Source organism: Camelina sativa, chromosome 8, assembly GCF_030686135.1.
Source record: "Camelina sativa cultivar CO46 ecotype springtype chromosome 8, ASM3068613v1".
NCBI lineage: Eukaryota > Viridiplantae > Streptophyta > Magnoliopsida > Brassicales > Brassicaceae > Camelina > Camelina sativa.
Window position 1 is genome coordinate 11,214,775 of NC_141887.1, and position 19,044 is coordinate 11,233,818.

Here is a 19,044-nt window from a genome sequence, read left to right on the forward strand (position 1 = left end):
ATATAAGTGATAGTTCAAAAAATTTAACCAGAAAATGCGATATAACAAATTAATCTTAACGCAAAATGTCTTTTTCTTTTATTGGTCTTGTTAACTGCCATAGATACAAACTTTTACCGACACAAATTTTGACTAAGGAAAAACAAATAAGATTACCAAAGATATGGAGAATCTTGTATTTTTCCACCTTTTAAGACATTGGCATAAAGCATTAAACTGTATCAGCTTTGTCAAAAGAACATCTCAATTTCAATTTACTGTAACTAGAAGAACAATATGGCTAGCCAGCACTTTGACTTTGTCTGTCTCCTCAAACAATTTGGAGCGTCGAAACCCAACTGCACGGGCTTTGAGGTTAATAAGCATCTATATACCCAGTTTCAATATTTTTTTTGGTTCAATGTGGAAGAAAAATTTCTAGAATGTAAAAGTTGAATTATATTTACTTGGACTAGCTACAATAATTTGTTGTAAACTATTTTACAACTGTTGAAAAAATTATTTACACTACAATGGTTTGTTGTAATTGAAAATAAATCACGTGACAAATTTTGTGTTGATAAATATCAACATCCGTGAAAGTAGAAAGAATAAAATAAATGTGACAAATGTTGTATTTTGATTGGTGATTTTGATTTACATGTTTTTTTTTATCTCAATTGTCTAACTTTGATTATTTATATTATTTATAAATAAATATATCAAAATTTATAATTTTTTTCTATAAATAGATACTACTTTCATTTAATTTGGACACAAAAAAATTGGTGAGATAAAGTATTGTAATTTTACTAAATAAAATTATTGTAAATGGTAAAAATTATGTAAGTATTGAACAATGATGTGGAAAATATAAAATATGATGTAGAATGTTGAAAAGAAAAAAGTGGATTGAATAACCATTGTACATAGTCTTAGACATAAGTTAATTTTACATTTTCTGTATACAAAGAAAATGAATTGTTATTTGACAATACAAATGCGGAGATGAAATGGAAAACTAAGAAGCTATTTTTTTTTTTTTTTTTTGACAAATAATTAGAAGAAGATACTTAGAAAAGCTACAAATTACATGTACACAACCTCGGAAGTCGAAACAAAACTAGAAGAAGCTAATTAAATCATAATGGGCCATTTTAAGGAAGCTAGCAAGATGGGCCTCCTAAGCCCATAAGAAAAACTTAGGGTTTTTTTTCTAACCCTAAGTATAAACGCCATGTCTCTTCCATCGTTTCTCTCCCGTTGCCGCACTTGCTTTTCGCTTCTCCTACTCTGAGGTAAACTACTCTCTCGCTCCATCATCTCCTTCCTCTTTGTCTCTGATTTCGTTTCCACGCCCTTGTATTATCGTTTTTAGCATCTGATTATGTGTAAAGAAATCTTCGTTGTGAAAACTGTTCGATTCCTAGTTTTCGTACCCTTGATTTATACATTTTACGTGAATTTAGCCGATGTATAGTTTCGCTGATGATTAGGGGTAGAACCATGAAGAGTCATGATAGTGAATATGTGGTTTTGGTAAACCCTAGAGCTTTAGAGTGCTATAAATCACATGAGTATGTTCAATTTTTTTGTTGGGTTTGGTTGCTCTTATTCTGTATTGTGTAACTTCTTAGAAATGCTGGATCGTTGTGGGTTTTGAATCCCTTTGATACTAGCATCTTAACATCAGATGTTGTGTTCTGTAGTCTTTGGATTTAGATTCGTCTATTATTCAAGCTAATCTTCAAGATGCAAAACGAAGAGGGTCAATTCACAGAGCTCTACGTTCCTAGGAAATGGTAATTGAACATTTCTTCTTCTGTTTTCGTCTATGTTATTGGTTGATTCGTAGACTCTCTCATAGAGCTCAAAAAACTAAGAACGTTTGGTTTCTGTGTGTTTGATTGTCTTATACAGCTCTGCTACTAACCGGTTGATCACATCCAAGGATCATGCCTCTGTGCAGCTCAACATTGGTCATTTAGATGCTGATGGCGTGTACACTGGACAATTCACCACCTTTGCTCTCTGCGGTTTCGTCCGTGCCCAGGTTTGTGTTCACAACACACTTTTACCTATATACACACTTTTACCTATATTCTTGTGTTCTCAATTCGTCAATGCTTGGCGTCCTGCTTCCTGTTCATCACTACTTTGTTTATGTATTAGAAGATTTGAACAACCCTTGTTTAGATTGTATCTTTTCGATTTGTTAGCTTTAGGATTACCTTTAGGAGATTAAGATAGAATATTGTCCTCCTCCTAAACAAACACTGTAATTATAGCTAATCTTTCATTTGAGAGACTGTTAACTTAATTAACGATGTATTTTGATTGCAGGGAGATGCAGACAGTGGTGTTGACAGGCTGTGGCAGAAGAAGAAGGTCGAAGCCAAACAAAACTAAGAGCTTGAAGCTGTCTTTTCTTTCTTGTCATTTTTGTTTTCTGAAAGATTATCTCTCATACTGAAGTAATGATTTTGGCTTGAGTCTTGGAACTTACTGCTTTTTGTGCGCCATTGTGTTCTTCTAATTTTCCTCCAGTACGTACGATATAGATCTCCTGTTTCTCGACCCTTGTGATCAGAGATCATTCCAAAGCTTTTGGATTTCGTGGCCTCCTTATCATTCGAACAGTAAATAGATTGAATACACGATAACCGTCGCAGGCCATATCATATCCTACGATTAATAAATTTGGTACTTGGATTAGATTTGATTGGACCCAAATACGAAATTCACAAGTAGCCATTGATCTGCTCTTATACTCTTTCGTAGAAGGCTTCTGTCTCATTTTAAAAAATATTTCCGACTTCAGTTTCATCTTTACAATTTCTATTATTTATTATACACACACTAAGGATTGCTCTCTTAGTTAATCTAGTTTGTAATTATGCCGTCGTACGTAGTCACCACTTGTTTCCATCCTTATATGCAATCTTGGGCATAAAACACATAAGAGATAACTTATTGTCATAACTTTTTCTGTTCTCTTCTAAATGCGTTATCGACTTATCGTGAATTTTGGTTTTAATAACTAGAATCAGATTCTCTTCGGTCGGTTCTATCTTAATCCATTATTAAAGAACTAAGGAATCACTGAAAATGTTTTTAATTACGTTTGTGTTATATATATATATATAAGTAACGATTTTAATTTCACATGTCAGTTGTGTAATTGTTTATTATTAGGACAAAAGCACGTACAACAGTTTGTGTGTTAAACTAAAACATGTAAGACCAATATAACAATTCGAATCCTAAGGGACACTATTTACATATTCTTTGTCATCAAATATGCTTTCTGAATTCTGCTTGAAAGCAGCATCTCATAACCCACAAATTTTTATCTTTGCTTTATCGTTTATTCTTATTCCCTTTCAGCTTAAAAATCTCTCTTTTTTCATTTAAAGGTTTATTCCTCTCCCAAGTCCAATTATTCTCCTCAATTTTATTCTAAATTTTGCACCCAAAATATGATATTCTAAACTAGTACCTCACTTCACCATGTCACAAAAATTTATACAGAAAAATACTGTATGTTTTCTACAAGTTTTGTCTTTCCCCAAAAAAAGAAAAGACTACAAGTTTTGTAGAATCTTAATTTACTATTACTAGACGTCTATATACATTAATTTTCTTACAATATGTGTCATTTTCAATAATTGTTTTTTGTTTTTTTTTTTTTTGCATTAGTGATGACTTTGTTTGGTTATGGAATATTATCAGCCAGAGAATCGTATTTTATGTCCATGAAAAGTTTTCTTTTCCATTAATGTACATTTTCTTATTTATTTTAGAAGAATATATTTAGTTAAATACGAAATATATATGTGTTTTTACTTTTTAATATGTAAAATTTCATTCCGCCGAATATCTTTATTCATAGTAAATATTTAATTTAATTTTAACTACTGTTCTTGTTTACGTAAATGCCCCTCTAATAACACAACGTTCGGCATTTTACAAGATTACCACTTGAAGCCTAATTACGTCAATTAGCTTCTAAAAAACCTAACCGATCAAATCACATAACGCAACAAGAGTTTGGATTGCCTTCGCTGAGTGCCTCAAACGACTCCGACGGCTGAGATCTATACGAATAAAACTCGGGCGGTGGAGATTCGTATCCCGTGTCCACGTACTCATAAGAATAATACGACGTCGGATGAATAGGAGCAGCCGCGTAATACGACGCCGTCTCGTTCCTACCGTTACTCGGCCCGTGTGCCGTGTTGTAGCTCACCGTATAAGACGGCGCCGTTTGAGTCTGCTGCGTGTGATAAAACGAAGGAGGCGGCTGTCCTGGACCGTACATTTGTTGTGAATGGTGACGTGGAGGACTTTGAACCGTCGGATACGGATTTTGCTGATGATATTGAGGAGGGGCGTGAATTATGTCATGATCTGGTGGGGCAGAGTATATCACTGTCTCTGGCGGTCCATCGTTTTGCGGCGGACCACCACCACCAGGTCCACCACCGCCTCCTCCACCACCACCTTCCATCACCACCGTCGTGTTCCCTGAGCTTTTCTTCTTCTTTTTCTTTTTCTTCTTCTTCTTCGGAGCTCCATCTCCTTGAGGTTGAGGTTGTCCGTTTACAAACGTCACAACTTGTTTCACCTGATCACAGTTTCCTCCTCCTCCTCCTCCTCCTCCACCACCACCTCCGCCGTCTCCGCCGCTGTTGTTGTTGTTTTCGTCGTCCTCATCTCCACTTGTTTCTTCATCTTTTGCTTTCCTCTCTCTCTGATAATTATTACAATCGTTGTTAATGTTGTTCTCCATTGACGTAGGCCATAGCTCGGCGTGTCTACCGGCTTTCATGATCTTCTTGATTAGAATCTCCGGCTCTACGTTTCCGATCACCGTTACTTTTTGTTGCTTCACGTCGATGTTTGTTGTATATACTCCTAATAAATCATTTTAGCCATAACATGATTATTAATAAAGAGAATTAAAAAAGAAGAACGTAACACACATAAATATGAAGAGATAATATTATTTTACCATCGATTTTGCTTAATATTTTCTTGATTTTTCTCTTGCATCCTTCGCAATGGATAGAAACTCTCAAAACCCATGTCTACAACAAAAAACAAGAAGAATAAATTAATAAATCTTGAAGAAAAAGAAGAAACAAATTGATTGTTATGTAAGAAAAATGATCGAGCTTACGGTGTATCTAAGAGGTTCAGGGTAATCTTCAAAAACAATATGTCTCTGATCTTCTTGTCTTGTGTCTCTTTTGATATTCTCTGCTCCTAAATCCATTGGAGAGAAAGAAGAAAGAGGAAGACGAAGCAGAGGGGGAGAGGGAATCGATGCAACTTCATGTGTAATATAGTATTAGTAACGAAGTCATCGATCCCATTGGGACTCCTTTAGCTGATAATATTCTCTACTATTTACCTTTTTTAAAAAGATTATAAAATGCTCTATTTTTTTTCATTTAAAATACTTGTAGAGAGATATTTTCACAAAACATGTTAAATTATCAAGTCTGTTCTTTTTTTGGGAGCTATACTTCATTTACGATTAAAATGAGTAAAAATATATTTTCATATATTATTTTACCACAAGCAAAATATATATGGTGTGACATTTACACACCACTAGATTTTAACCCGCGATACACCGCGGGATTATGTATTTTTGTATATTTTATATAACTTACTAAAAAACATTATTTTGGATCAAATATATGTTTTAAACTTTTTTACAATAATATTGAGATATTTGTAATTTTATTTTCTTTATCTATTTAAAAATTATTATTTTCATTTGAAATTTAATTAATCAAAATTCTTTTCTTTTGGAATTTAATCAATCAAAATTAGTTGTTGTAAAAGTAAACATCTGTTAATATGTATAATACTTTGTAGTTAGTATAAAATTATTTACATTTTATTCACCAATTTGAAATTAGTTAGTTTTGTCTATGATTATGATGGAGCGGGTTAGTGTTGGTTTTTAACTCCTTTCTTATAAAATTAAGTTTTAAAATATTTTGTTTGTGTTTTTAGACCAACCCGCAAAAATATATAAGTGTACTAATATTAACCTAATTTTCATCACATACTTATGATTATTTTTAGTCTAGGTCTGGACCCGTGGATAAAAAAAAAAGTTATTAAAAAAAATAGTTAGCTTTGTATCTGAGTATGATAGAGCGGGTTAGTGTTGGTTTTTAATTCCTTTCATATAAAATTAAGTTTTAAAATATTTTGTTTGTATTTTTAAACCAACCCGCAAAAATATATAGGTGTACTAATATTAACCTAATTCCCATCACATTATTATGATTATTTTTAGTTTAGGTTTGGACCCGTGGATAAATAAAATTTTCCATAAATTATTATTGCTTTTTTAGTATTGTTATTGATATTTACACAGATAATATTATTGATATTACTCATATGACTAAATTTGATGTATTCACTATTTAAATTGTGCAACAGGATATATATATTTGTATTTGACATCATAACTCTATAAATGACACATGTTTTTTAGTCAAAAAAACATATATCATTTTGTGGAGGTTAAAACAAAATATATATATATATATATAGTATAATAAAATCATACATTATTAGTTTATTTTTATATTTTTTTCTACCCATTTTGACATCAATTGCTCTATCCATTTTAACATAGAAAACATTAAACAATTTATGTATAATGGAAAACATGTATAATGGAAAACATGTATAATACCAAACCAATTATGGAAAATTGAAATTGAATAAGATAAGATACTATAGTTTCTTTTTTTCATTAAAACATTTTACAACTTGTAATTAAAAAGGAAAATAGAAATTGATGTTGTTCAGATATTTAGGGAAATATATATTTCCATACTCGATTTTCCTAATTTGATTTTTTTTTTAATTTTTTTTGTATGTTTTAATTACAATGGCATATGATGTAAATATTACCCAACTTCAAGCCTTCTTCTGAAAAATACTGTAAAAATAATAATATAGATGATCTTTTTTTGGAACATCACAACAGTTTTTTTCAGTTTGATTTTTTTTAGTAACAAGCTTCAATATAATTATGTAAGAAATGTGATTAGGAAGTTTTCCCACCTAAGTCTTCAATTAATAATCATCGTTTGACATTAACTTCATAACGAAATTTGGCAGCCAAATGTTTTCTTCAAATGAGAAAAGTAAATAAATATAAATTGCGAGGTGCACGCAACATCGATTAGAATTTACCCATATGTCTTTCGGAGAAATGCAGCCTAACTAATCCTCAAAACAATGGAACTGAGATGTATTTTGTTCGTAGCTTACATTATAATTGTCGATTGCCAAGTTAAACATGGAGTGGTGTCAACAATCAAAATAAGTTTACAGGGTCAATAGCAGGCATAGGTAAAAAAAACAAACAGTACTCTATTGTCCATCTAAAGTGACGAAAGCATCCTTGAGAAGTCGTTGTGCTTCTTCTCTCCTCCTGCACACACAACCAAAAACATCAAACAGACCCATAAGAACTACCAACAAGCTTCTGAGGAATCTTTATCAGATTGATACATTAAGCAGAAAGCATATACAAACAAACCTCTTAATGTCCTCCACAGCTTGTTTTCTCTGTTGAATTTGAAGTTCCATAATGTGAATAAGCGTAGCTCTCGCCTAGCCAACAAAGGAAAAAATAAGCAACAAAAAATGATGAAAGTAAATTTGAAAGAAGATCGAGATCTTCACAGTACTTGGTGAGGCCTCAAGGAATTGAGAAGGTGATGCAAATTCTTGAAGATAGAAGAAATGTCACCAATCCTCTTAGCATATTGAGAAGGTCTATCAACAAGAACATCAGCAAGCTCCAATATATGTAACTGAAGTTCTCTATTCAGAGACCTGAGTTCCTTCTTGTAATCTACTACGCAAAGATAAAATTTCTTCAACAAAACAGAAAGGCTTCAAAGATCATTACTTGAAAGGTAGATTCCAATGAAGGGATTAGGCAAAGCCATAGAATGGCATTACAGCATACCAACATTTGTATCCTTGGGATAAAGTTGAGGCACTCCTTGTTCTTCTAAGCTTGGAAGCACATCCTCTGTCTAACACACCACCAAAAGTTTGGAAAATGTTAAAAAAACAAAAAAAAAAAACCCATAAAGATGAAGGAAGATTAAAGAGGGGGAAAATGTGAAGGGGAAACTCACAGTATAGTTGCCTCCGAAACAAACGTAAGTGCCTTCAATGGGAGGAGGAGGTTCAGGAGCAGAGTTAGGGTTTTCTGAGTAATCCTTGTAAAGTCTGTAATATGGAGGAGGAGGCGGATACGTAGCTGTAGCCATTCTCTACAGATCCAAACTCAAACATAAGGTTCCTAAAATTAGGTGTTTCTAATCGAAGCAACAAACGATTCAATCCCAAATCTAAGACTTCAATCGAATGATTCTGGGTGAAAATTGTAACAAATTGAAAGGGAGAAACTAGGTTTTACATCGACACGCACGAACCTTCTTCGCTGGGAAACAGCTTGAGGATAAACGGACTCTAGCAGATTACAACATTCAGAAGGCGTCAACTCTCTTCTCACTTGGTTCTTCGTCTTCGTGGTGGAAGCTTCTATGCTCTTGTGAGCTGAGAATATAAGATTAAACCATCCATAAATACGGAAGAATCAATAGAATAAAGAAGAACATGTCATAAAACAATTCCGATGTCGTCCAGCGGTTAGGATATCTGGCTCTCACCCAGGAGACCCGGGTTCGATTCCCGGCATCGGAGCTTTTTTACTTTTTTTTTTTTTTGTTTTTTTTCTCTGCTGTCTCAACGGCTTCGATTTTACCTGAACAGAGTTTAGTTCGAAGCGAACATCTTCCAAATTCGGGTTTAGATTTAACCGGTATTAAAGGGACGAGAAGTTTAACCGGTATGAAAGGGACGGCGTATTGAAAAGTTGAAAGTTAAGGTTTTTTTACCCGAGAAAAAATAATAATATACAGAGTGGTCAGTGTACAGGGAAATTGTCCAACAATGTCCACCTATTTTAAAACGACGTCATTCGAGGGCAAGTGAGCGGCAAATTTGCCAATATGGATCAGTGATTTTTATTATTGGCGTTTAGGGTTCTTTATTTCTGATTCTACAACTCCTTTCGTCTTTTCGATTGCTGATCTCCGGGGGAAAATTGTTGAGCGTTGTTAGTTAGTTTAATTAGAAACTAATTTACTAGGGTTTGGAATTTGGGATTATCCATTAGTTTATGCACGAATCGTTACAAGTTTCTCCCTTGTTTGGGTTTACGATTCTGATCAATTAAAGGCTGTGTAAAATCCACCTGTTATTGTATGGTCATTTTACCTATTGTCTCAAAAGCTTATTCATATAAACAGTTTGATTTCGATGGATTTGTCTTCCGATCAAGTCGTGATGAAGCTTGTTGAAATGGGTTTTGAAAAGTTGGACGCTTTGGAGGCTGTCAAAGCTGTAGGTAACTCATGTGATGACGCTGTGGAGTATATTTTGAAGGGACATCAGAGAACTGGTGGTTTCAAGCCGGCTAGTTCACTATGTTTTACGAGGAGTAACAAGACCCTTGGTAAAAGAGCTATGCCATCTTCGTTTTCTTCGGTTTCAAAGCGTCAGTCGAGTTTGTTTGACCATTTTAGATCTGTGGACCAGAGGAAGAAAAATGGTGACAGCTTTGAGACTGCAGTAGTGGTAACGGTGTCTGATCCTTCAGAAGAGCAGAGGAAGTCTTTTGCTCCAGTGTGTTTGGATTCTACTGAAACAGAATTGCGAATTGGTTGCTCAGAGGCTTCATCAACGTGGGAGAAAAGGGTGATTTCTATACTACGAAACCGGTTTGGTATTTCATCCCTGAGAAGTTTCCAAAGAGAGGCTTTGTCAACATGGATTGCTCGCAAGGACTGTCTTGTTCTCGCTGCAACGGGATCTGGTAGTTTATTTCTTCATCGCTGATGCCGTCTTCATTCTCATATGGAGTCGAATAATATTATAACTGCGATTTCTTTGTTTTCACCATGCAGGAAAATCTCTTTGCTTCCAGATTCCTGCATTATTAACGGGAAAGATTGTTGTTGTTATTTCACCTTTGATAAGCCTGATGCATGATCAATGCCTCAAGCTATCAAGGCACAGGATCTCTGCTTGTTTTCTTGGCTCAGGCCAACTTGATAATCGCATAGAAGAGAAGGCGATGCAGGGAATGTATCAGATCATATATGTTTGCCCTGAGACAGTGGTTCGGTACACTACACATCACTACTTTCTGAAATTCTCTTTAGTAAATTTATATTATTGTGTTCTTTCTTTAAGAAGGATCAAAACTTGATCGCAGATTGATCAAACCACTCCAGAAGCTTGCAAAGACTAACGGAGTTGCTCTTTTTGCAATTGATGAAGCGCATTGCGTGTCAAAGTGGGGACATGATTTTCGTCCGCACTACAGGTATGATTTTGAAAGTCAAAAACTTGTTAATAGTATTGCTTAGGAGTGTTCTTGTGGATAGTTTTAAACAAACCTCCTGCTGTCGTATCGTCAGGAGATTATCTGTGTTGCGGGAAAACTTCTGTGCCAGCAATTTGGAATTCTTGGAATATGATATACCGATAATGGCATTGACTACAACAGCCACAGTTCACGTACAGAAAGATATTATTGAGTCTCTTCACCTGTCAAAGGAAACAAACACTGTGCTTACTTCATTTTTCAGGCCAAATCTACAATTTTCAGTGAGTTTCCAGCGTAGAGTTAATTTCACTTGTCATATATGTGACTCTTTTTGCATTCGTAAACAAGCATAAGATTAGCAGATTAAATTGTAATTTTCTACTTGATGCTGATATGTGGATCATGTGATTTATAAAGCTGATATATTACTCTTAAATTCAGGTTAAACATAGTCGAACCAAGTTTGCATCTTCATATGCAAAGGACTTCCAAAACTTAATTGATTTGTACTCTGAAAAGAAATATTCTAACGGGAAAAAACCAGCAGTAATCCCAAGAGAGTCAGAGAAGCAGACTAATTTTGTTTATCACGATGCTGAAAATATCCATGAGACAGATTACGATGAGGATGAAGAGGATCAAGAAGACTATCTCGCAAAGAAAAACAATTTAAATGGGAAAGGATTGTCAGAAGAATATCTGGAAGATGAAACTGACACTTTTCAGATTGTTGATGATTGGGATGGTAAGCTCCTTTTCACTTTTGTTTGGAAACAGTGAGTGTCAAAGTGATCTAATAGAACTGTTGATAAAATTGCATAACCTTGATTAGAAAGAAGATTGTTGAGTGCATGTAACTGAATGGGATATAGCGTTAGTAAAATAAATTGGCATCTGATCATTTTTTTTTCCCTTGTTTAAGTTGTCACCTCCTGTACAAATCAAATTGGCGGTAAGGCTCTGCGTCACTTATCCAAAGTGTATAATATATGCAGACAAAAGAACTAAAAGTCTTGGATGATTTTTATGAGTTTTTAGTTTATCTTTGGTGTTGAGAAATGGTAATTTAGATAAGATTTAATCATTGCAGTGGCTTGTGGCGAGTTCTTGGAAATGCCTCCTTGTGAACTCCTGGATGTGCCTGTCCCTTCCGAAAAGCAAAAGGATTTTGAAGGACTGACAATCATTTACGTTCCTACAAGAAAGGAGAGTGTCAACATTGCTAAATATCTTTGTGGGGTTGGACTGAAGGCTGCAGCTTATAATGCATCGGTATGGACTGAGAATTCTTACTCTTTTTTTTTTTTTTGCTTTAAGAAGCCTTCTGCACTATTTTACTTAGGAATGAATGTTGTCAACCTTTGCTAACTTGGTTGTCGATTTTTTCTTTCCAATTTCTGATGGAAAGTTTTGTATTCCAAATTAAATGCTGTTATTTTTTTTAAATGATCTGTTTTTTTATATTTCACAGTTGCCAAAAAAACATCTCAGACAAGTTCATCAGGACTTTCACGATAATAAGCTGCAGGTATATACATAGTAGAACTTTTTCTGTTCTTATGTGTTATGGCTCAGAACTTAATGTTATATTCTATTCTTTACTTTGCTGTTCCTGCTTCTTCTTTGTCGGGATGATATGGGGAAGATCATTAACGTTATGTTACTCCTTTTAGGTTGTTATTGCTACAATTGCGTTTGGAATGGGAATTGACAAGAAAAATGTTCGGAAGATCATCCATTATGGTTGGCCGCAGGTCTCTGGAAGCTCTTAATAAGAATTTCAATTTTAACATTTCCATTTTCGAGAATCACGCGCTTTTCAACTTTTTGTTCTCTCTTCTACTTCTCATTGAGATAATGAAAATGCAGAGCTTAGAAGCATACTACCAAGAAGCTGGTCGAGCTGGAAGAGATGGCGAATTGGCTGAGTGCGGTGAGTTGATTAATGATTATCTTTTGTGGCTGTGTAAATTAATTCTTGTTTGCATGGCTGATGTTGTAAGTAATTAACTGGGATTTACAGTGCTCTATGCTGATCTATCGAGAGCCCCAACGCTTTTACCAAGCCGTAGGAGTAAAGAACAGACAGAGCAAGCATACAAGATGCTATCTGACTGTTTCAGGTCTCTATACTATTCATATACGTGCAAGGGCATATTCCACTTATCATTCTATATTCTTTTATATCCATTCTCCTTTTCTTATGCAGATACGGAATGAACACTTCACAATGTCGAGCGAAAATACTCGTGGTATACTTTGGGGAGGATTTTAGTTCCAAGAAGTGTAACATGTAAGTCCTGTCTTCTTTTTGAAAACCATAAAGGAAAGTTAGCAAACAATCAATGCTTTTAATTTATGAAACAGATGTGATGTTTGCACTGAAGGGCCACCAGAGCAAGTAAATGTACGAGAGGAAGCTAATCTTTTGTTTCAAGTAATAACTGCTTTTCATGTAGGTCTATTTTTCTAATCCCCGAATTTTATTTGAAAGTTTGCTCGTTCGTATGAATGATATACCCAAGCTTTTCTTTCTGTAACTTAAGCTACTAGTATATTAGTTTCAGGTAGAGAGTAACTCTGAGCATGCACCATACGAAGATTATGGACTCGGCAACAGCAAACAAAAGAAATTATCCAACAAACCAAATCTTCTATTCTTTATCAGTAGAATCAGGGAACAGGTAAATTTTCTATTTCAACGAATTTACATAGTTTATTATGTTCTTTAATGATATTAATGTGATACCTTTGGTTAGTGTAGTGTCAAAAATTCAAGGAAACAGATTGTCTTTGGTGGAAAGGTATTGCCCGTATCATGGAAGCCAAGGGATACATCAAAGAGATGGATAACAAGGTACAATAGTAGAACCTACAGTTCTTTAATTTCATGATCCTTTTATCGATAAAGCTACAATCACAGTTCTTCTTCTGTGTTGCAGGATAGTCGAGTTGAGATTAAATTTATGCAACCAACAGAAAGAGGGAACAAAGAACTGGATTTCCAAGATGACAAACCACTCTATGTTTATCCGGAAGCCGACATGCTGCTCTCATTGAAACAAGACAGAACATACAGCGGATTCTCTGATTGGGGAAAAGGATGGGCAGATCCAGAGATTCGGCGGAGGCGGTTAGAGAGAAGAGGAAGGAAGCCTCAAAGAAAAAAGAAACCCCGAAAAGAGCGATCACGAGGACCTTCTTCGAAGTTGCATCCATGGAGAAGCAAAGAATAATAATCTCAACCCTCCCAAGGTAACGAATCCACTTTATATATATTCTTCTCTTTTAACCCAAACCCATTAATCCCCCATTCATGGATCTTTATGGAAGCATAATAATTCTATCTACAACAATTGCTCTTTCAGGGTCCTTCTTCTTCGCTCTCAGTCCCATCTTGAGGCAGAGACATCGCAACATCGAGAAGCTGAAGCTTGTGAATGAGGCTTTGGCTGCTGCCGAAGAGAATGTGGCTAAGCTTCAAGAACGTCATGATGTGATCCTCAAAGAGATATGTTCTTATTATCTCGTTAACACAGAGCTCCAAGAAGCTTTAGTTGCAGCTAGAACATCCATTAATGATGCTTCCGCATTTGTCATGGAGCTTAGAAGATTACAGTTGAATGTTTTAAACTCTTTTTCTTAATTAGCTTTATTTTTTGTTAATTAAAAACTATAAACGAAAATGTAGTTCATTTCGGGAAAATGTTTAGCCATCAATTAATGAGAGAGTTAGTGTGCTGTCAAAATAAAGTAATAAAATATTTGGGGTCGAATTAAAAAATGAATTGAACTTTAAGAGTTAATTACTCTATCCCCTGAGTAAACGAAAAGATAAGATTATTATTGTATGACGTGACGTGTGAGAATGAATGAATCTAACGGCTGAGAGTACTCGAGTGTTCTTCCTCCTTTTACGACCCCCACGTGTAGATGTACCACAACGGAGTCACAATAACCGTTAGATCAAAATCCAACAAAGATACAATCTGAACGGATAACATCACTTACTACACGGATCGCCAACGTGGCAGTACGTCGTATGTATAAAATATGCACGTCGATGGGTCTTTATGATTTTACGCAAATCATAAACCGCCACCAAACCGAAAAAGAAAAGAGAAAAATAGATCCATTTGTGAGGAATCTTTTTTTTTAACTATGGAGTCAGCAGCAGCAACGGCGAAGCCAACGAGAGGAGCCGGAGGAAGAAAAGGTGGTGATCGGAAGAAGAGTGTTACGAAATCCGTCAAAGCTGGTCTTCAATTTCCTGTTGGTCGTATCGCTCGTTACTTGAAGAAAGGTCGTTACGCTATCAGATACGGCTCCGGTGCTCCTGTTTACCTCGCCGCCGTTCTCGAATATCTCGCCGCCGAGGTATAATAAACTTAGATCGATGTTGCATTCTGAATCGATTTAATATATTTGTAGATCTAGTATGTTTTTGATTTTGAGGCGATAGATTATAGATCTCTTAACGAATTGTGAAAAACTCTGGTGGGTGGTTATGGGTATCAGGTTCTTGAGCTAGCTGGGAACGCAGCGAGGGATAATAAGAAGAACAGGATAAACCCTAGGCATCTTTGTTTAGCGATAAGGAACGATGAAGAGTTAGGGAAATTGCTTCAAGGAGTTACGATTGCTAGCGGAGGTGTTCTTCCAAACATTAACCCAATTCTTCTTCCTAAGAAATCTCCATCTCAAGCTGAGAAAGCTTCACCTGCTTCCAAATCTCCTAAGAAGGCTTGATTAAGAAATATATGATCTCGATGTTGTTGTTTTTTTTTTGTTTATTACCGGATCTAGCAGAAGAAGAAACATCTTGTTTGTTTTGGTTTTAGGGGGATGGATCGTGTAGGTTTCTGAAATCAATCTTCTCTTTGTTTTGTGTTTGTCTATGTCCAAAAAAAAATCCATGAGAAGATGATTAGTTTGTTTTTTTTTTTTTTTTTTTTACGCAATTTGTAATGGAAAAATAACTACTTTCTGGGTTTAGTAAACATCATCCATCCGTCTAATTAATCGCTCCTAATTTCGTACTTTTTTTCATTCTCTTGATTTCAAGGAAAACATACATGTGGATTAGGTCGTCAGATGTTTAAGTGATAACTTAAAATGATTTTGGTACATTTATTGAAGTAGATAAGATAGTAAATAAACTCAAGAACAAACAAAACACAAGCAAATGTTGTTTAATTTGGGCTTATCAATAGGCCCATTAAATTTTATTTTCTGCGGATGTGTAATTTGTCTCTACGAGCTTCTGGGGAAAGGGGGTTTTGGTTTTCCGTCGGAGGGTTTAGAGTTCAAAAGGAGAAGACGCAATTTTTCGAAATTCAAATCGAATCAAATTGTTTTGTTTCAATCTTGGATTTGCGATGATGAATTTACTGGTTCAATTCTTTTCTCCGATTGTTCGATTTTCTTGGTTGATATGGTTGAAATTTTCACTGACTCGTTGTTGTTTCTTTCTGGGGGGGTTAGAGAAGAGCTGTATTATCATCTTCTAAACGGAGCGAGCTTATTCGTATCGTCGCTGTTGCTACCGCTACTTCAGGAATTGTGTATGCTAATTGTAATCCAGATGCAAGTAAGCTATTATTATTATTTACCAAGAACCAGCTTTTTTCATTATGCATTGGAATTTGCCTTGGGTGTTGTTGTGGTTAATTTGAATCTGATAAAGCTGGATTCATAACTGTGATTATGTATTCTAGGAACGCGTATATCGCTTGCTATTCCTCAATCTGTTCGGGAATCTCTTTCGTTCCCTTGGCAGATTTCACATGGTTTGGTTCATCGTCCTCATCAAAGCTTGTTCGGTTAGTAGCAAAAATTTCTGTTATCTGAGTTTTTCTTTTTTTTTTTTTACTTGTGGAGATTGCAACTTTTGAAATTTCTATTTCATGTATAGGAAATCTCGCGTTTTGGTCCAGAGTTAGTCCAAAATCAGAAGCACCTGTAAATGATGAGAAGGGAGAGTTCGAAACCAAGTAATGGATACTTGGGGAGAGATACTATAGCTAATGCGGCTGCCACAATAGGACCAGCGGTTGTCAATCTATCGGTTCCTCGGGGTTAGTTAGCTTCTTTCTAGATTTTTGTAATCTTTTGATTTCGTTTATTTTGTTACCTTTAGGAAATTGGTTGTAGAATTCACAGGGGTGGTTTGGTGATCTTGGGGGATTTATCTAGGTTTCCATGGGATATCTGTGGGAAAAAGTATCGGTTCCGGAACGATCATTGATGCTGATGGCACGATATTGACTTGCGCTCATGTTGTAGTCGATTTTCAGAACATTCGTCAATCATCTAAAGGAAGGGTAAGCTTAAAAACCAAATGTATTCTTCATGATAGACTGTGTGTAGATTTGTCCGTACAATCTTGTCAAGAATCTTAGAATGACTTTTCTCTTTAGAATGTATGGTTTAACTATTGGAGATAATAGGAAACTGTGGTTCTAGAGGATAAGATTGGTTTCTTCTTCATGTTAATCTCAGAGAGTAAGTTCAAAAGTTAAAGCTCTTCTTCATGTTAAACGGTTGCATATACTCTTGTCAAGGATCTTGAAATGACCTTTTTTTTTTCTTTCTTTTTTTAAAATCTAGTATATGGTTAATTTATTGGAGTTATAGGAAACTGGGATTGTAGCTGATAAGATTGGTTTCTTCGAATGATATATCTTGATGGAATCTGTTTAGAACATATGTGAAGTTTAGAGTTGTTGAATTATAGGTTGATGTGACGTTGCAAGATGGTAGGATGTTCGAGGGTGTGGTGGTGAACGCTGATTTACAATCCGACATTGCTTTAGTGAAGATTAAGTCAAAGACGCCATTGCCAACTGCTAAACTTGGTTTTTCGAGTAAGCTTCGTCCTGGGGACTGGGTAATAGCTGTGGGTTGTCCTCTTTCTCTCCAGAACACAGTAACTGCTGGTATTGTCAGGTAAAATGATACATGCAAAAGCCTTATTCGTAAGTTGTTATAGCCAAAACTGTTTTTTTAACGGTTTTCTTCTTGGTGCTAGTTGTGTTGATCGTAAAAGCAGTGATTTGGGTTTAGGAGGCACACGTAGAGAATATCTCCAAACAGACTGCGCGATCAATGCTGTAACTCACATCTTTCTTTCTCTGTGGAATGGAAACTCATTGAAGTTTGACTAGGAGATCTTCTGAATTTTTTTTTATATCCTTGTGCTATATGTGTGTTAGGGAAACTCTGGTGGGCCTCTTGTAAATTTGGAGGGGGAAGTGATCGGTGTTAATATCATGAAAGTTTTAGCTGCAGATGGTCTTGGATTTTCCGTGCCAATTGACTCGGTATCCAAAATCATCCAGCATTTCAAGAAGAATGGGTATGCTTGTAATAATCTCAATATATTTTTATCATGTATCACATCTTAAAGCTTGGGAGGAGTTAAACGAAAAGTTACTTTTGCAGTAGAGTTGTTCGGCCATGGATTGGGTTAAAAATGATCGAACTCAATAAAATGATCATTGCTCAGCTAAAAGAACGAGACCCAATGTTTCCAGATGTTGAAAGAGGCATTCTTGTTCCTACAGTGAGTACCCATAGTTGTCAATACGACCAAATAAGTTAACTGCAACTTTTTGCATATTTGACTAATATAGTTGCATGATCACTGTTTTGCAGGTGATTCCTGGGTCACCGGCTGATCGAGCTGGATTCAAACCAGGTGATGTTGTTGTGAGATTTGACGGGAAACCGGTCGAGACCATCAAAGAGGCATGCATCGTTCACTCTATCTCTTACTCTCTTTATCTTCTTAGAATATTCCATGTGTGAATGAAGTTCAATTGCGCAGATAATGGAGATAATAGACGACAGAATCGAAAAGCGGATGCAAGTAGTTGTGGAAAGATCAAATAAAGAAAGGACCACACTAGAAGTCATTCCTGAGGAGGCTAATCCAGACATGTGAGCCGAGGACTCTCAGGTTTTGAAATGGAACTTTACCATATCCAACCAAAATGTGTACTGAATTCGTGATAGGATGTAGCTGCATTTGATATTCGCTTACTTTGGTATCCTTTTTTGGTCTCATGGTTCCTTTCTTGACCTTCTTTATAATGGATCTAAGTGGAGACATAACCACCAAATTATTAAACTTTGGCCTAAAGAACCATGCTAATGGTATCTAATCTATACTTGTACCACCAAATCCAGCCTTGTCCAGTTGGTTGTGTACTGGTCTAAGCCCTCAAAGCTTGATGAGGCCAAGTGTTCGATTCGAGCTTGGTACCAAAAGTGTCCCTCTCTCTCTCTCTTTCTCCCCCACAATATCATGACGTCGTTGTGACATTGCTGTATAAATGCGAGGTAATAAAAATTACCTCTTTTTGAACAGTGAGATATAATTAGCACGTGCACAAGTCTCTCGAGTGGCTTACGCAACATTTTTTGTGGCCGTTGTTTTATCTTTTTTTTCGGTTTTGAGTCTACAAAATCAAAATCGATCTTTTAGTCCGGTTTGGTCGGCTTCCTTTTTTTGTTTCTTGTTCAATAAAATCAAATCGTATGTTTTCCAAATGTGATTACAATTTCTTTTTTATGTCTTCTATGATTTAGCTTCAAGCCTTCAATCTTGCATA

At 35.5% G+C, this 19,044-nt stretch overlaps 5 protein-coding genes, 1 non-coding gene and 1 pseudogene across 28 annotated transcripts; 5 read left to right on the forward strand and 2 right to left on the reverse strand.

The window, feature by feature from the left end:
* Positions 1-1,128: 1,128 nt before the first annotated feature.
* On the forward strand, positions 1,129-2,558 carry LOC104707031 (small ribosomal subunit protein eS21y). 2 transcript variants are annotated; one of them, XM_010423282.3, is made up of 4 exons: positions 1,129-1,277; positions 1,689-1,781; positions 1,900-2,032; positions 2,323-2,558. In XM_010423282.3, the coding sequence occupies exons 2-4, from the start codon at positions 1,732-1,734 to the stop codon at positions 2,386-2,388; spliced, it is 249 nt and encodes an 82-aa protein (XP_010421584.1). In that variant the 5' UTR covers positions 1,129-1,277; positions 1,689-1,731; the 3' UTR covers positions 2,389-2,558. The 2 variants fall into 2 exon arrangements, with proteins under 2 accessions (XP_010421584.1, XP_087319060.1); XM_087462934.1 differs by having other exon boundaries at positions 1,214-1,277; positions 1,673-1,781.
* A 1,260-nt stretch (positions 2,559-3,818) lies between these two features.
* LOC104707032 (heavy metal-associated isoprenylated plant protein 36) lies at positions 3,819-5,399 on the reverse strand. Its single transcript, XM_010423283.3, has 3 exons — positions 5,162-5,399; positions 4,994-5,069; positions 3,819-4,896 (listed from the first exon to the last, which is right to left on the reverse strand). The coding sequence occupies exons 1-3, from the start codon at positions 5,255-5,257 to the stop codon at positions 4,010-4,012; spliced, it is 1,059 nt and encodes a 352-aa protein (XP_010421585.2). The 5' UTR covers positions 5,258-5,399; the 3' UTR covers positions 3,819-4,009.
* Positions 5,400-7,218: 1,819 nt separating this feature from the next.
* On the reverse strand, positions 7,219-8,783 carry LOC104707033 (mediator of RNA polymerase II transcription subunit 7a-like). Of its 4 annotated transcripts, none has more exons than XM_087462950.1 (6): positions 8,469-8,783; positions 8,169-8,306; positions 7,994-8,063; positions 7,710-7,876; positions 7,559-7,632; positions 7,219-7,450 (listed from the first exon to the last, which is right to left on the reverse strand). In XM_087462950.1, exons 2-6 carry the CDS (start codon positions 8,301-8,303, stop codon positions 7,390-7,392), a joined length of 507 nt encoding a protein of 168 aa, XP_087319076.1. In that variant the 5' UTR covers positions 8,304-8,306; positions 8,469-8,783; the 3' UTR covers positions 7,219-7,389. The 4 variants fall into 4 exon arrangements, with proteins under 4 accessions (XP_087319076.1, XP_087319075.1, XP_087319079.1 ...); XM_087462949.1 differs by having other exon boundaries at positions 7,710-7,879; positions 8,469-8,619; XM_087462953.1 differs by having other exon boundaries at positions 7,710-7,879; positions 8,453-8,594.
* TRNAE-CUC (transfer RNA glutamic acid (anticodon CUC)) lies at positions 8,668-8,739 on the forward strand. The gene has a single exon. It is a non-coding gene; the product is annotated as a tRNA-Glu (tRNA).
* A 105-nt stretch (positions 8,784-8,888) lies between the features above and the next one.
* LOC104707034 (ATP-dependent DNA helicase Q-like SIM) lies at positions 8,889-14,182 on the forward strand. Of its 18 annotated transcripts, none has more exons than XM_087462941.1 (17): positions 8,891-9,553; positions 9,637-9,913; positions 10,005-10,224; positions 10,316-10,426; positions 10,521-10,710; positions 10,871-11,174; positions 11,520-11,701; positions 11,901-11,957; positions 12,103-12,183; positions 12,299-12,362; positions 12,453-12,552; positions 12,639-12,722; positions 12,797-12,866; positions 12,991-13,113; positions 13,194-13,286; positions 13,372-13,684; positions 13,798-14,182. In XM_087462941.1, the coding sequence occupies exons 3-16, from the start codon at positions 10,082-10,084 to the stop codon at positions 13,663-13,665; spliced, it is 1,896 nt and encodes a 631-aa protein (XP_087319067.1). In that variant the 5' UTR covers positions 8,891-9,553; positions 9,637-9,913; positions 10,005-10,081; the 3' UTR covers positions 13,666-13,684; positions 13,798-14,182. The 18 variants fall into 18 exon arrangements, 12 of the variants coding, with proteins under 12 accessions (XP_087319061.1, XP_087319067.1, XP_087319063.1 ...); XR_015564423.1 differs by having other exon boundaries at positions 8,965-9,553; positions 12,797-12,884; positions 13,189-13,286; XM_087462940.1 differs by having other exon boundaries at positions 8,981-9,553; positions 12,797-12,884.
* Positions 14,183-14,456: 274 nt separating this feature from the next.
* On the forward strand, positions 14,457-15,447 carry LOC104707035 (putative histone H2A.5). Its single transcript, XM_010423285.3, has 2 exons — positions 14,457-14,806; positions 14,948-15,447. Exons 1-2 carry the CDS (start codon positions 14,591-14,593, stop codon positions 15,176-15,178), a joined length of 447 nt encoding a protein of 148 aa, XP_010421587.1. The 5' UTR covers positions 14,457-14,590; the 3' UTR covers positions 15,179-15,447.
* Positions 15,448-15,663: 216 nt separating this feature from the next.
* On the forward strand, positions 15,664-18,614 carry LOC104707036 (putative protease Do-like 14; annotated as a pseudogene). The gene is made up of 11 exons (XR_015564425.1): positions 15,664-15,822; positions 15,914-16,019; positions 16,147-16,251; positions 16,344-16,506; positions 16,625-16,752; positions 17,166-17,377; positions 17,460-17,541; positions 17,644-17,786; positions 17,873-17,993; positions 18,086-18,178; positions 18,258-18,614. The product of XR_015564425.1 is annotated as a putative protease Do-like 14 (transcript).
* The last annotated feature ends 430 nt before the right edge of the window (positions 18,615-19,044 follow it).

What these genes read in the sequence shown, in the direction of transcription:
- LOC104707033 (XM_087462949.1), bottom strand. Translation starts at nt 8,303, where the DNA reads ATGGCTACAGCTACGTATCCGCCTCCTCCTCCATATTACAGACTTTAC. An exon ending in TCCCAAGGATACAAATGTTG is followed by an intron (nt 7,880 to 7,993) that starts GTATGCTGTAAT and finishes ATCTTTGCGTAG; the next exon opens with TAGATTACAAGAAGGAACTC. An exon ending in ATTCCTTGAGGCCTCACCAA is followed by an intron (nt 7,633 to 7,709) that starts GTACTGTGAAGA and finishes TTTGTTGGCTAG; the next exon opens with GCGAGAGCTACGCTTATTCA.
- LOC104707031 (XM_010423282.3), top strand. Translation starts at nt 1,732, where the DNA reads ATGCAAAACGAAGAGGGTCAATTCACAGAGCTCTACGTTCCTAGGAAA. An exon ending in CTCTACGTTCCTAGGAAATG is followed by an intron (nt 1,782 to 1,899) that starts GTAATTGAACAT and finishes TGTCTTATACAG; the next exon opens with CTCTGCTACTAACCGGTTGA. An exon ending in GCGGTTTCGTCCGTGCCCAG is followed by an intron (nt 2,033 to 2,322) that starts GTTTGTGTTCAC and finishes TTTTGATTGCAG; the next exon opens with GGAGATGCAGACAGTGGTGT.
- LOC104707034 (XM_087462935.1), top strand. Translation starts at nt 9,358, where the DNA reads ATGGATTTGTCTTCCGATCAAGTCGTGATGAAGCTTGTTGAAATGGGT. An exon ending in GATTTTCGTCCGCACTACAG is followed by an intron (nt 10,427 to 10,520) that starts GTATGATTTTGA and finishes TCGTATCGTCAG; the next exon opens with GAGATTATCTGTGTTGCGGG. An exon ending in TCAAAGAGATGGATAACAAG is followed by an intron (nt 13,287 to 13,371) that starts GTACAATAGTAG and finishes TCTGTGTTGCAG; the next exon opens with GATAGTCGAGTTGAGATTAA.
- LOC104707035 (XM_010423285.3), top strand. Translation starts at nt 14,591, where the DNA reads ATGGAGTCAGCAGCAGCAACGGCGAAGCCAACGAGAGGAGCCGGAGGA. An exon ending in TCGAATATCTCGCCGCCGAG is followed by an intron (nt 14,807 to 14,947) that starts GTATAATAAACT and finishes TATGGGTATCAG; the next exon opens with GTTCTTGAGCTAGCTGGGAA.
- LOC104707032 (XM_010423283.3), bottom strand. Translation starts at nt 5,257, where the DNA reads ATGGATTTAGGAGCAGAGAATATCAAAAGAGACACAAGACAAGAAGAT. An exon ending in CTGAACCTCTTAGATACACC is followed by an intron (nt 5,070 to 5,161) that starts GTAAGCTCGATC and finishes TTTTTGTTGTAG; the next exon opens with ACATGGGTTTTGAGAGTTTC. An exon ending in AATATTAAGCAAAATCGATG is followed by an intron (nt 4,897 to 4,993) that starts GTAAAATAATAT and finishes ATGATTTATTAG; the next exon opens with GAGTATATACAACAAACATC.